General features: G+C 37.3%; 1 protein-coding gene and 1 pseudogene across 1 annotated transcript in view; both read right to left on the minus strand.

Moving 5' to 3' along the window:
* Positions 1–1,268: 1,268 nt before the first annotated feature.
* LOC112127135 lies at positions 1,269–6,049 on the minus strand (annotated as a pseudogene).
* A 1,424-nt stretch (positions 6,050–7,473) lies between these two features.
* The window catches only part of LOC106667798 (DNA damage-regulated autophagy modulator protein 2-like), a 35,137-nt gene continuing 27,814 nt past the window's right edge, over positions 7,474–14,796 (minus strand). Inside the window, exons 3-5 of the mRNA XM_024227542.1 lie at positions 12,733–12,959; positions 8,131–8,269; positions 7,474–8,003 (exon numbers count right to left, since the gene is read on the minus strand). Of these exons, the coding sequence (XP_024083310.1) occupies positions 7,774–8,003; positions 8,131–8,269; positions 12,733–12,959 (596 nt within the window). The 3' untranslated portion in view covers positions 7,474–7,773. The remainder of the gene's footprint in view (positions 8,004–8,130; positions 8,270–12,732; positions 12,960–14,796) is intronic.

Here is a 14,796-nt window from a genome sequence, read left to right on the forward strand (position 1 = left end):
CTAGCAGAAACAAGTTCATCTTGAGGTGAGTTCCAGGTCAGGAAGGTATAGAAGGAAACAACAGGCTACCAACTAGCCAATATTAAATGGCACCCTCTCACCCTTGGGACCATAACCACATATAGGTGCAGCAGAGTATGTTCTTAAGTTAGAATTGGCAAAATGGCTTGAGAAAGCAAAACTCAAGCACTAGACAAAAGCCCTAGGTACGAGGCGAGCTAAAATCACTCAACAAAGGAAGGTGAAGGAACTCCTCTCTCTCAGCAGACAGGAATTGAGGAAAATAATAGGTCTGCATGGACCACTGCCCTTTTAACCATCACCTAAAGAAGAAGGACAGAGCAGAGACATGCCCTCTCTGTCAGGAGGAACCAGAGACATTGTCACACATTTTGTGAATGGGAAATATAAGCCTAGTTATGGTACGGCCACTTCGATTAGGCAATTCTAACTCCAATGGAGTGTGCAATGAGGCACTGAGGAAAGTGCTTGGCTTATAGGAGAAAGTGCACTTTCTAAAGTATGGTTAATTTATAGAGGTTGATCAATCTATACAGTTTGCAGCGGAGGAAAAGATTTTTAAAATCTTCAATCTCCCCCCAAAATCCTTTCAAAAAATGACAGACCTCAAGTCAGCACAGTCTTTCTTGGATTTTTCTAACAGATGACCCCAATGTTTTACTTTTTCTTAGCCCTATTATTAAGATCGTGCTGTGGAAAGTGCGCTTTTCCCAAAAAGTAAGCACATACCTTAGTGCCTTTTCACGCACTTGTCTTGGTATAAGAATGGCCTTTTGAAGGGGCTATATACCGTATACACACAGGCTAGTACCTCACATTCACAAAGGATATGTGCCAACGTTAGAAACTTCCCTTGAAACAGTGTCTGTCTCTGCTTTGCCTTCTTTAAGCAGTAGTTAAAAGGGCAATGACCAGTATAGAATTTTCCTCACATCTTGCCTGCTAATTCTTTTACCTTCCTTTTGGAGACATTTATTATTCTCTTACCTCCATGCCTGGTGCTTTTGATCAGTACTTGGATTTCTCTTTCTCAAGCAATTTTCCAACTCAAACTTTGGTTCTGATCCCATAGGTTAGAGGGCTGCTCCTTGGCTTATTAGTCAGCCTGTACATTTCCTATGCCTTCATGTTCTGGAAACAACCTCAAAACAACCTTAAGCACCATCTTTTTGGGCGTTTTTTAATGCACTTCCGATTGGATGAACTACGTGCAGTGCAAAAAAGAGCAAGGGAAATTCCCGAGAGAGCTAGTTCCTCCATATTTTTGCAGGCACTGGTGAATGTGAACTGAATCTTGGTCTGGACATGGTTCTTTGTCGCAGAGCAGAGTCAGGGCTGCATAGATTCATTGTTTTGATGCAGCCCCGACTTTGCTCCGCGACAAAGAACTGAAAAATGATGAAAAAGAAAAATGATGGAGGAACTAGCTCTCTCGGGGATTTCCCTTGCCCTTTTTTGCACTGCACATAGTTCATCCAATTGGAAGTGCATTAAAAATCGCTCAAAAAGATGGTGGGTGATTTTTGGGCTAAAGCATTCAATATTTGGCTTTTCAATTCCCGATTTTTGTATTCCGTGAATGATACATCCAACAAACACCGATGGGAATGCATGTCTTCAATAAACTGTAAAGTCAACTCGGTACTCCACAACATACCTTTATGCAAGACATCAAAATCTTCAAGAAAAGACTCACTAGAATGTCAACTAAACAAATGAAGCCAGAGCGCTTGTTCCGATTCATGCACTGGCAAATGTTGCGCAACATTGAGTCAAAGAATCCCACATTGGATGGGATTCAAAAGAGTCTGAAAATGCTAGCCCGCAACACACCAGATTCATCGCAATGATGAGTCGGGGCAGCCTGCACTCAGGCTAGACGCAGCCGAGACTCTCCGGAAATTCAAAGAATCCCAGTACGTACTTACCTTAAGTGTGTGGTTAGAACCATCATACATTTAAGGAATTCTCAGACTAGTTTGTAGCTAACTGCATAAAACTGAACGTTCAAATTTGTGCACCTTTCATTTTCTACTCTAACAACCCTGTGCTCAATTGGATTGCATGGACCCCGTCGGGGAAAAAGCACTTTCAGGTAGTCACCCCTTGTGATTATGATTATAGTCTGGATGATGACCATCGTAACATAGACTGCTACACAGATGGATCACTTATCAAAGGAAGGGGGAGTGGTGCAGGAATTTACATACCAAAATTAGGAATCAGCATCTCCTCCCCTCTTGGCAATAACACCTCCGTTTTTCAGACGGAAATCTGGGCCATCAATGTGTGTTGTAGAACACTTATGGAAAATAAAATTAAGGGAAAAGATATTAAAATCTTTTCTGACAGTCAGGCTAGTCTTAGGGCATTACAAAAAGATTTGTCAACCTCACGACTGGTGGAGGAAACTATAGATCTTATCAATAGGATCTCTTTCAGGTTTGAGAATAAGGTGACCCTTATTTGGATACCTGCACATAAAGGACACCAGGGCAATGAAAAGGCAGATGGCCTAGCCAAAGAAGGTTCTAATACTGCGTTTGTCGGGCCACAACCGGTATTACCTCACTCTATGAGCACAGCGAAAGAGAGTATCAATAACTGGGGCATGAAACAATTCCTTAGGGAGTGGAATTTATCCCCCGGATACAGGCAGTCGAAAGAGTTTGTTAAGGCGATCAAACCAGCAGAATCGAAATGGCTATTCTCTATCTCAAGGAAGGGAATTAGGAGGCTGATAGGTATTCTGACGGGCCACTGCCCACTGAGAAGACACCTCTTCGTAATGGGTATCCTACCAGATCCCTTTTGCCGCTTCTGCGAAATAAAAGAAGAAACGGCAAGGCACTACCTCGCAGAGTGTGATAGGTATGCTAGGTCTAGATTTGAAATCTGTGAAGGAGAGGACATCACCAAATCACTCCCCGAGATAAAATGGTCCAAAATCTTGGGGTTTGTGAACAAGTCCAAGAGGTGTATGCAGGACACGTGAGCCGACCAAGTCCTGGACGTTTTAGGGATGGGGTATGGGCCTACCTAGGCATTTAACCCCTCGGGTCTTGGTCGCCCACCCTGCATAATATATATGGATTGCATGGACCTCAGCTTGGAAGATAGTGGGAACCAGGCTGATATATTTAACATTTCTTTTCGAATAACCTTGATTCAACAAAGTTGGTAGATGGTTAATTTTTTTAATTAAAAAAAACTTATTGATTATTAATCTGCCTTGATGCAGCAAAGGAAAGGCACTCCCAGATAGGGAAAGAACAGAACCCAATGGGTCCTCTCATGACTAGTTCTCTTGAATATTTTAATGCGCAAGACTTTATCAAGGAGTGGTCGGAGATGTAGTCGGTCACCATTGATGTCTCATACAATCTCACTAATAATAATAATAATGCTTTAATAAACATAAAAAAAAGGAAAAAAGACAATTTAGATTTCAAAGCATTTAAGGCCATGGATCCTGGATCCGTCTGACAGAGGTCATTGATTAAACAATCAGAAACGAAAAAATACATAAAATAAAATAAAAGTTATAGCCTATGCAATAAAAAGAAAAAAGGGAGAAACAACAACTGCCAAAATGCGAAAGAGAGAACAGAAAAAGAGGTTATACAATAGAAATCAAAAATTAAACTCATTAATTAATTCGGATCTGTAGTTCCATGCATGCCTAGCGTAAAGGATTAAGGGCCGCGAATTTGAGCCACTCAAAAACTGTAACAGGTTAACCCTGGAGAGAGTGAAACATCCGAGATGCAACAACCGAATCTCACCCAGGGATGAGCACTCCGCCAAGAAGTGGGATACAGTTTCAATAGAGCGCGAATTACACAAAGAACGTACGGGCCTGCCGGCGACATATTCCATGGCGTGATCTGATAGGACACTACCAGGTTGAGAGTTCGGCTGGGGCGGTACATCTGTCAAATAATAACGCAGGTGTCCTAAGGTCAGCTCAGCGAGGACAGAAACCTCGCGTAGAGCAAAAGGGCAAAAGCTGGCTTGATCCTGATGCTCAGTGCGCATAGGGACTGTGAAAGCACGGCCCATCGATCCTTTTGGCTTGAAGAGTTTTCAGCAAGAGGTGTCAAAAAAGTTACCACAGGGATAACTGGCTTGAGGCGGCCAAGCGTTCATAGCGACGTCGCTTGTTGATCCTTCGATGTCGGCTCTTCCTATCATTGCGAAGCAGAATTCGCCAAGCGTCGGATTGTTCACCCGCCAATAGGGAACATGAGCTGGGATTAGACCACCGTGAGACAGATTAGTTTTACCCTTCTAATGACATGTCATTGCTGTAGTAATCCTGCTTAGTACGAGAAGAACCGCAGGTTCGGACAATTGGTTCATGCACTCGGTCGACAGGCCGGTGGTGTGAAGTTACCATCCGTGGGATTATGTCTGAACGCCTCTAAGGCCGAATCCCGACTATGAGCAATGATACGCTGTGAGTCTCGTGAGTCGAAAGGCTCAAAATCATGCGACTTTAATAGGCGGTCTGTTAACGGGCCGTCGCATGTGCCGAGTGGACGGGGCGCCCATGCGCAACCGCGGGTCGGTATTCCGATCCGCGGTTGCGGCGCTCCGTCGTAACAAGGTTTGCCCTTCGGGAAGTTCGATGTCGAGACTCTGAATTGTCCATAGACGACTTTAGACAATCTAAGACGATTCTTTAGGAGAATCGGAGTGGATTCTCCTCTGTTAATATAAAGAGAGAGGTCGGACCCTTGGCGTTGGGTCCTGCTGGGGGTGGGCCCATTGTCGGCCCTGAACTCCTCTTGTAGCCACGAGCTCCTCGAGCCGCCGCTGCCTCTTGCGCCACAGCTAACCATTGAAAATCTCCATAATCCGTTTGAATCAATGCGAAATCGCAAATCGTCGCAAATTTCTGATGAACCCAAGAATTCTACACCACATACACTAAGAAAACCAACAAAGAAAGAAGAATCCCAATTCCCCTCTGATCCAAATAGCCGAGTTTAAGTGCAAAACCTCACTTCTTAGCTTAAATAGCCATCGCAACTCATTGAGACAAAGACCGTCAAAATTATCTTCATGTAGGTCGAACAATGCAGGAGAAATTTGTACCTCCTTGAAAAGTGTGAGATGCGTAGATGCTTGGACACGTGACCGGCATTCTTCGTGATGTTGTTTTTTAATTTGATTAATAAGAATCGAAAAATGATTATGCCAGTCACAGAGGTTGTCTAAGGATATGAGGAAGGGCAAGTTGTACTTTTCAAACAAATATTTCCTGTGAGCGAACCATGAAATATTAGTCTTTATGACCACCAACGATGTTATTTTTGTGTATCTAGTATCGGGAGACAGAACTTTCACAATATAGGAGTACTGAAGCGTAAGTGTATTCACCAAAATTAAATCCAAGTTGGCCTCTAAATATAATATATAGTTTGGTGTACCAGATGGCAATGCGAACAACTTTCTTACAAAAAAAGTTGCACTTTTTCTATTGTTTCAAACCTGTCGTATCCCCACATTTGACAGCCATAGCACAGAATTGCACGACTTATCGCCTTAAAAATATTATACTTGACTTTAATAGGGATAGTTTCTTTGAGTAGGAAGGCTGACCATGTGTTATTTAGACCTAATTTAGCCACTGACGCTTTCCAAGAGAAGTGCTTTGTCCAAGAGATTCTCGGGGTAAATATGACTCCTAAATATTTATATTCATTTACAATCTCGATGAGATTGCCCCTGAAAAAAAAATCAATCCAGAGAACAGCCTACCACCTCTCCTAAACACCATGATTTTGGACTTCTCTAAATTAACTGTGTGGTTCCACTGTTCACAGTAATGTTCAAATAGTTTGATATTTTTAAGCCAGTTGCACTATCCGATAGGATAACTATCTCACTAAAGATGTTTTAATTTTATTGATTAATTAACCATTTGAAACTTATGAATGAATATGAAAACTTACCTTTTTTTTGGACTTTCATCTGTAGCCATAGACATCCATAGGGCGGAACTAAGTGTTTGAACCACCATTTCTCTTCAACAAATTAAAAACTTGGTTACACAAAAACTGCACAACATAAGAGTTTTTGGTCTAATGCAAAAAGCAAATTTTGATGATAAAATCCAAAGGCACTTAAAACATTTTTCTTCTCCTTCAAAGGCAGGTACAGCCTTAACAAGGTTATACTGTTGACCAAGGTTAAGGTTAAAAGAGCCAGCCTCTATGGTCTTTATGTGATCAATGGTCTATTTGGCAATCAACATTATTAACTCTCTTCTTTAATCTTAAAGATTTTTATCAGATCCCAAAGGTTTTTTCAAGGCTCCTGTATGTATCTTTAATGTGTCAAGGGAAGCAGGAACAAACTATGAATCCTTATAGAATTCCTAACAGGATACTGCAAGTTAAACGGACACTTAAAAAAAATAGGAATAATCCAAGATGGCACATGCAGATTCTGCAAGGAGGCAAAAGAGACACCAACACATTTACTAACAAACTGCGGAGCTACACTAGCCCACAGGAAGAAATGTTTTGGGATGTATAATGTGACCATAGAAGACCTTCAACCATTGAAACTGGGCCTACTAATCAAGTTCCTTGATGACATAGGACTCCCGATGTGCTTTAGGCAGAGCACGGGGGATACAATAGCTCTCAAAGGGCGCAGTATACTACACCCCGGAAATATATCTACATCTACATGTATCTTTAGCAGGAATAGATTGCCTTTGCAATAATTTGCTGTTTATTTTTCAATATCTGCACAGTCTTTTGTCTGCTACTCAGAGTCTATATGCTTCCAGAGTTGCCTGTAAGCATTGGTTGAATAAACATTGCATCATAGTGTTCTTATTTATGTATATAAGAGGATTTGTGAATGAGCTGGTTCTGAAGGATGGCAAATATCTGTTCTATGCTGATCTAAAAATATTCCGGACTGCATTTCTCTTCAGCCATCTCACTTAACCTCCTTAACCTAAAAAGTATTACTTGATGAGATCTATCAAAGCAAAACTGCACGGGAGTACGTGGCCACAATGGTTTAGGCTTCGGCACGGCGTTCATCTCTGTAAGGTAATGTAAAACTGTTCTCGACCAATTTAATGAATGGACTTCTACTACGTTTCTATTCAATGGTCAGACCTTCGTACGAATGTGGTTGCATTTGCATCTTTCAGCTGAAAAAATTGAAAAAACACAAAGGAAAATGATATAATAGGCACAAGAATTATCTTAGATTCTTTCTTTACTTTCAGCATTCCATGCTAGATCTTCCCTACTTCGAAAAATTAACCTAAATGAACCTTTCCTTTCACTACAACATAACAATTTGTTTATATAAATAAAAACTTTCTTTTCAATATTTCTTGTGAGGACAGCAAACTCTCAACACAGGATTGTAGTTATATAAAACAACAAACAACATAAAGCAAAAATATAAAACAAACAATATGAGAACAAATAAATAGTTTTATTTACATTTATATGTACAATTTCTTGTAAAAAGTAAAATCTATCATTTAGAGCAGTTCTACCTTTCTTTTTATTAATCACAGTAGATGTGTTGTGTTGAGATTAATTAATTTCTGACCCCTGACCAAGGCTTTGATCAGAAAAACCAACTCATCAGTCTTCTTCAGATTATAGGAACATTTTATCACTACTTCGCCATCATTTTTTTTTTTTTTTTTTAAGTTCTATGTATGATTTTTAAATATCAATTTGTGCAGCTTGAATCCGTTTTTTTATTTTATTCATAAAGTACAGTGCTGAGCCGTTTTTTGAATGTCGGAGACATCGGCTCCTTGTTTATCCCCTCGATTATCAAAACAGGAGAGTAGATGTTCAATTTGCGGAATTCTGGGAGAAACGTGAGGACGAGGATGCTCTGGGTGAAAGCGAGCAGCCATTCGGACGATGTACTTAATAAGTGCCATAAGTAACCGCCATCGCTCGGAAGCCAATGTCTGGAATCTTTACCTGAAATAAATTTTCACTCAACTATAAATTAAATGTTTACGATAAATAATTACAATTTATTGTATTAAAATCCCACGGAGGGGGGAAAAATACAACAGATTCTAAATAACATTAGAACATTATTTACCGTCAAAATAATTTCCAGATATTACTCCCGGTACCAATGCTGACACGCATGTTATGATTGAAAAAGAGCACAAGATACATCTCACCCAGAACAAGTAGCTCGTGTTATTCATCTTCGCCATATGGTATGAAAATATAGTCTAAAAAAATAAATATTGTTAATTTTGAATTTGTATTAACTCATTCGATATCTGGCATAGCCTTGACTATGTAAATTATCTAAAAGAGAGAAAGTTGTCAAGTGGAGATTAGTAGACAGTGATAAAATAACATTATCACGGATATTTTTATGCCATCTTAAACATTATCAAAAATCAATATTTGATTACTTATCAAATTTCCATTTTTTAAACCGTTAGTAATTATATTTCTTAGGTGTATATTTATTATTTAGAATTGTGTGGTTGTTAGGTGGTTAAAAGTATTTTTTATTATTAATTAAAAAAAATAAATAAAAACTATATGTTTCATTTCTAATATAACATACAGTATAATAAACGGTCTCACCCTTATATGATCTTTTTAACCAAAAACCACCGACATATTTGAGTTTTATGAAAAGATTTACATTTGTATTTCTATTTACATACTCCAGGTATTGCACTGGAAATACGCCACACAACAAATAATAAATGGTTTGATTCTCCACTGTTTTGTTAATTTAACCACTTTTGTCTGGTTTCTTGTATTAGAATAAAAAAAATAAAAAATAAAAAATAAATAAATGAATAATTATTCAGAAATCGTGAGATGCGGTCTGGTGTGATGTAGGTTTCAGAAAAACATTTTCTTTATCGTGCCAGCGTTTCGATCTTCATTGAGATCATCTTCAGGGCTCAATAAAGATTGAAACGCTGGCACGATAAAGAAAATGTTTTTCTGAAACCTACATCACACCAGACTGCATCTCACGATTTCTGAATAATTATCTATTAACGGTCACTAATCACCACTTAAATAAATAAAATTAAAATAAAAAATAAAAACATTAAAATTTTTAAAGTAATAAAAAAAAATATAAAAAAAGAGTAGAAACAGTGATTGTGTCTGAATTATTGAGGATGATGAAAACACAGACTATTCATAAGTTCCTCATTGAAGATGGCACAATGCCAAAACGCGTTTGATTTCAACAAACCTGCCAATGATGATAGACCCAACAAGTGACCCAATCGGCATTGTGGTTCAAGACGAGTTTACCGACTCATAGATGGTCAAGAGGGTTCTAGCGAGGGGGGGGGAGAGTGAACCCATTTTTTCATTTAAGGCAGTCTGGAGCTCCAATAATCAAATGGAACATTTAGCCAGTCAATGGATGCGACAAAAAATATACAATAATTACATGTACAACATGCCGAATTTTCCACAAAATTTGCTGTTCTAAAAAATCTCCACTGATAGACAAACTGCTATCGACCGATGTAAACTCACCATTCCTTCTCCATTTTTCTAAACTCCTTTATATTATGGATCATTTTTCCTACTTCTCCTAGTTTACTTCCCATCATCCAAAAGTATTTGAAAAAATTCTCCTTAAAAGACCATTGCCAAAATTAAAATTTTTAAACCTTCTCCCAGCTCATCAATTTAGCTTTCACTATCACTATTCCACAGTTCAGAAAGAGTTTCCTGTTGTATACCATATATTTTTCTCCTTTGAGCATAAAGAATATTGCATGGCTTGATGTGGCACAATTGTTTGATCATGTGAGGCAAGGGACTCCTGTACAAATTAAAGCAAGTCTTTCCAAATACCCTCTATTTAACAAGGTCTGATGAGGATCTGATTACTCTGAATTCTACCCTCTGGCTGTGGGAGTACTGCAAGGCAGTGTGCTCGGACTACTTATACTGCAGATGTTCACACCTACCTCCCTCCTGGCATCTTTTGCCAATGACACAGCTATACAATCCTCTAACCCAATCCTGCAGTTGCTTCGGAAAATAAACATATGACATGTATAGTAGACTGTTGTCAATAGAAAATGAAGATTAATGAAAGAAAATGCTTTCAAGACACATTTACACTCTGAAGAAAATCTCTGATAATATACCACAACGATGTTTGCCCAAATCTGACTGTGTTCTTTACCTTGGGTTCAACCTCGATGCTTAACATGGAAGCAGCAAGACATAAACAGATACTATGGTCTACTCTTAATAACTTATAGAATGACAATCCAATCTATCAGGGAAAAAAACTTACACTCTACAAAACATTACCGATTTGGACATCAGGGATAGAACTGTGGGGCATTGCTAAGCCTTCTAATATTCAACGTCTCCAATCTTTGGATCAATTATAAATGCTCCATAAGTCCAGATCATGCCTGAAATACTAACTCCACAATGATCTTAAAATTCCAAAAATTTACGAAATTTTACAATAATCTCTACCATCACCATAATAGACTCGCCTAAGCCTTGCCCAACAGAACCCATCCCTAAAATCCCTTAAGGCATCTTAAGAGGAAATGACTACATGATGGTTCTTTCTCAGGATTAGTTAAGTGAAGTGGGATAGTGATTATTTGCTCTTCCTCAATGTAAATATGTAAATTCACTAATTTCGTGGTCCGCTTGACCAATTAATGCTTGACAATTAATTAAGGTTTTTTGTTGAGATGAAAAAAAGTTAATGGCACGACAGGGATTCGAACCCACGACCTTCGGCTAGATACGCCGCTGCTCTACCACCTGAGCTATCGTGACCTCGATCCACTCGCACATCAACTCCCCATCTCAACCCCACCTTATGAATTTTCCCTCCTTTTGCCATTTTTCAAATGTCGTGTAATCGATTTGGATTCTCGAATCAGTTGATGTCCGAGTGGATCGAGGTCACGATAGCTCAGGTGGTAGAGCAGCGGCGTATCTAGCCGAAGGTCGTGGGTTCGAATCTCTCTCGTGCCATTAACTTTTTTTCATCTCAACTAAAAACCTTAATAAATTGTAAAGTAAATATGTAAATAGTTGTAAATCTATGTATCCTCAAATGACCTATTATAAACAGAAAGGGCAGAGTTAATAAAATATTTAAAAAAAAGAAAAAAAAAAAAAGAAAAGAAAAAAAAAAAAAACCAATTCTCTTTACTGAATGTAAAACCTTATCTTTCTTCCAGAGTGCCTTCTGCTGGTCCTACTCTTAGATTTCAGACCTTTCTAAGTAGTCTCCGACCCAAATAAGCCCTTGTCCTCCCTTATCCAATATTTCTCATGTCTTCAAGCAAACAGTTGCTCCCCTTTGTTTTGGCTGTTATGTTAAGAGTTCCCTATATTCATAAAATTTAGCTCCCATTTCCAAATTTACCTTTCCATCACACCTCCTGACTTGCACATTTATCACACAATGATTACTTGTGCATAAATGTACTGGACAATGTTAGTCTTTAGTTTTGTTTCGAACTGTTTATTTACAGCATAATTTCAATGCGTGTGTTGTGTAAATGAATATAACAATAGAAATGATAAATGATAGAGTGAGTGTGGTGTTCAATACTTTTTAAAAGGATAGTTCCTACTCACAGTAAGTTGTTTTTTGCAACGATCCGGATTTCGAGCCTTTTAGCTCATCATCAGGTTGAAGGACTTCTACAACCACGTCTCTCGACATGAATTGCCAAAGTGAACCTCTGATACCTCCGCCAACGCGACGTTCTAATTATCAGCTGATTTTTTTAAATGACGCTCAATTTGAACGTGCGAAGCGCGGAAATTATAACACAAATAAATATTAGAATAATAAATACTTAATATTACTATAAATTACTATAAAAATAATATCAATTAAAATGGTTAGATTAATTATTTGGATGTTTGATATTATTTATGTACATATTTAAAATGGGAGGTAGATCAAAATCTGTTATATTATTAATGCATTTATCACCATGTTCAATTTTACATTTTTTAATTTCAAATTTCTCAAACCAATCTAGTTCTTTCCCTTTGTTGAAACTATGTAACACTCTTGTATTTAAATTTGAATTGAAATTATGTTTTGTTTCTTTTAGATGGTNAAGAGTGTTACATAGTTTCAACAAAGGGAAAGAACTAGATTGGTTTGAGAAATTTGAAATTAAAAAATGTAAAATTGAACATGGTGATAAATGCATTAATAATATAACAGATTTTGATCTACCTCCCATTTTAAATATGTACATAAATAATATCAAACATCCAAATAATTAATCTAACCATTTTAATTGATATTATTTTTATAGTAATTTATAGTAATATTAAGTATTTATTATTCTAATATTTATTTGTGTTATAATTTCCGCGCTTCGCACGTTCAAATTGAGCGTCATTTAAAAAAATCAGCTGATAATTAGAACGTCGCGTTGGCGGAGGTATCAGAGGTTCACTTTGGCAATTCATGTCGAGAGACGTGGTTGTAGAAGTCCTTCAACCTGATGATGAGCTAAAAGGCTCGAAATCCGGATCGTTGCAAAAAACAACTTACTGTGAGTAGGAACTATCCTTTTAAAAAGTATTGAATATAACAATGGTAAAGATTCAAATTTACCGTCTTTAGCGATGATTTTCTATAGAAAGACAGCGGATGCCATTAAAAACAGACATCATTTTGAAGTGGCTTTACCTGACAGACAAAGTAGGCAGTCCCCCCGACAAAGCACAACATGGCTCCGATGTAGTGAAGCTGCCAGAGGTTTCCGACTTGAAAGTTGGCCACCATGCTAAGCCCAAAGCATGACATATAGCCGACATAGGTGGCTATATTGTTCCAGGAGAGTCTCTGGCTTATTTTAGACGTGAACGTGGCGAACTTTTCCACTTGCAGATGCCTCACGAAAACGCACAAAGCCACTAGAAAAACAAAAGAACTTTATTTTCTTTAGGTAATGACCAATTACAATTTACAAATTATCAACCTGCAAAGAAATATTAGAACATATATAGAAAATTTCATTCAGTAATTTTGAAAGAAAGCAGTTTTATGCTGCTTATGCTTATTTTGCGCAAGTCCAAATCCGTTGCATACCTTAATGTTTTTAAGGCTAATACCCCAAAATTACTGGTAGCAAACAATTATCAATTATAATTACATCATTTAAACAGTTAACATAAAAATTGTATTTTGTCTTGTGGACCTTTTATCAAAAAATAGTTTAAACTGAAGACCATGTTGTCGAATACAAACTTACATTTTCACTCATTTTCATTATGAGAAATGATTGTGTTTGAAGTTTATTACTATTATTATGTTTACCTACCGACCCGAGGGGTAGAAAAAGAAAATCAACATTTCCAGGAAATTTCCTTAATTTATTAATAATTTCAAACCATCCTAGAGCCGTTTGGTGGAGGCTTTCCAAAGTTGCGGCTCTTATTTTTTTCAGAAAAAATTAAAAATTTGGGGTTCCTCTTTGAAATAAAAAAACTGACGTCGAAAAAAAATTGGTTTTGGAATATACGCAAAAATGTAAGGGGTTGCCATTGGTCTCGTTTTTTGAATCTGTTCAAAAAATAGGGAAAACCTGTTTTCGCAGGTTAAAAAAAAACCCGTGTATTAAAAATTGATTAAATGTAATATGTAAAATGAGCCATGCAGAAATAAAAATGATAAAAAATCCAACAAATATTTGGGAAGTTCTTTTAGCAATTATGGTAAATTAAAATACAAGTTGCTGTTTTACTTGTTTCTAAGTACATTTCATTTCCTGGTAAATAAATCGAGCGAATAATTTTTAATTTTTTTTATTATTCATTATATTTAGTGGTCTATTGACCAAATTACTTCTTTTCATTATTAATCTTTTTATGCAAGGTTTTGGTTGAAATGAAAAAGCTAGTGTCACGAGTGGGATTCGAACTCTCGACCTTCGGCTCAATACGCCGCTGATTTAACCACCCGAGCTATCGGACACCAAAAAATGGTAAAAAGGAGGGAAAATTCGAAAGGTTGTAAGTTGTGATGGGGAGTTGGTGTCCGAGCGGATTCATGAGTTCGAATCCCGTTTGAGACATTAGTTTTTTTAGTTCAATCAAAACCTTACATAAAAAGATATTTTATTTATAGTTTGAATCTTCCTTGAATTATTTTTGATAGAGAGAGATTTTAAATTCCCAATTTTTTGTGATGTAAAGGTGATCGACCAGTTTCTATTCACAATATGATTGATCGGGGATGTGTGGTCCAATGAATGATTTGTATTAAAAAAAAAAACCTTGAACGCTGTCAATTGGAGTATTTCAAGGATGGTAGAAATGGGATGTTAGTTTAACAATTTCTTTCCGTCTCCTCATCACAATGAAGGTTATGAGTCCACGTGGAATACTAGTAAACAGAGATTCTACGTTTAAGGATACCAGCATTTCATCATCTTCGACTGTCTGTTTTCATGGTACTTCTTTTACCTTGTGTGAATTTGTTAATTTTAAGATGTCTGCAAGATTTTTTTTTTTAAGAAGAAGAAAAATAACTTTATTCTGGGACTGGCGTCCCCTAAGAATAATTTACTTGAAATAAATAAAGGAAGTTCCTTCTATGAAGTTAAAAGTAAAAAAAGATAGAAATCTTGGCACAATGTATACCAGTAAGGCAGGACAGAAGAAAAAATTACGAGAATATTAAACAAAAATAACAAATGTTAACGTGAGGTCTCTGCTTGGAGGGAGAGGAGGTGATTATACAGGTGGGATT

The sequence above is a fragment of the Cimex lectularius genome, unplaced genomic scaffold, assembly GCF_000648675.2.
Source record: "Cimex lectularius strain Harlan isolate CLEC.00 unplaced genomic scaffold, Clec_2.1 scaffold87, whole genome shotgun sequence".
In the NCBI taxonomy this organism is placed as follows: domain Eukaryota; kingdom Metazoa; phylum Arthropoda; class Insecta; order Hemiptera; family Cimicidae; genus Cimex; species Cimex lectularius.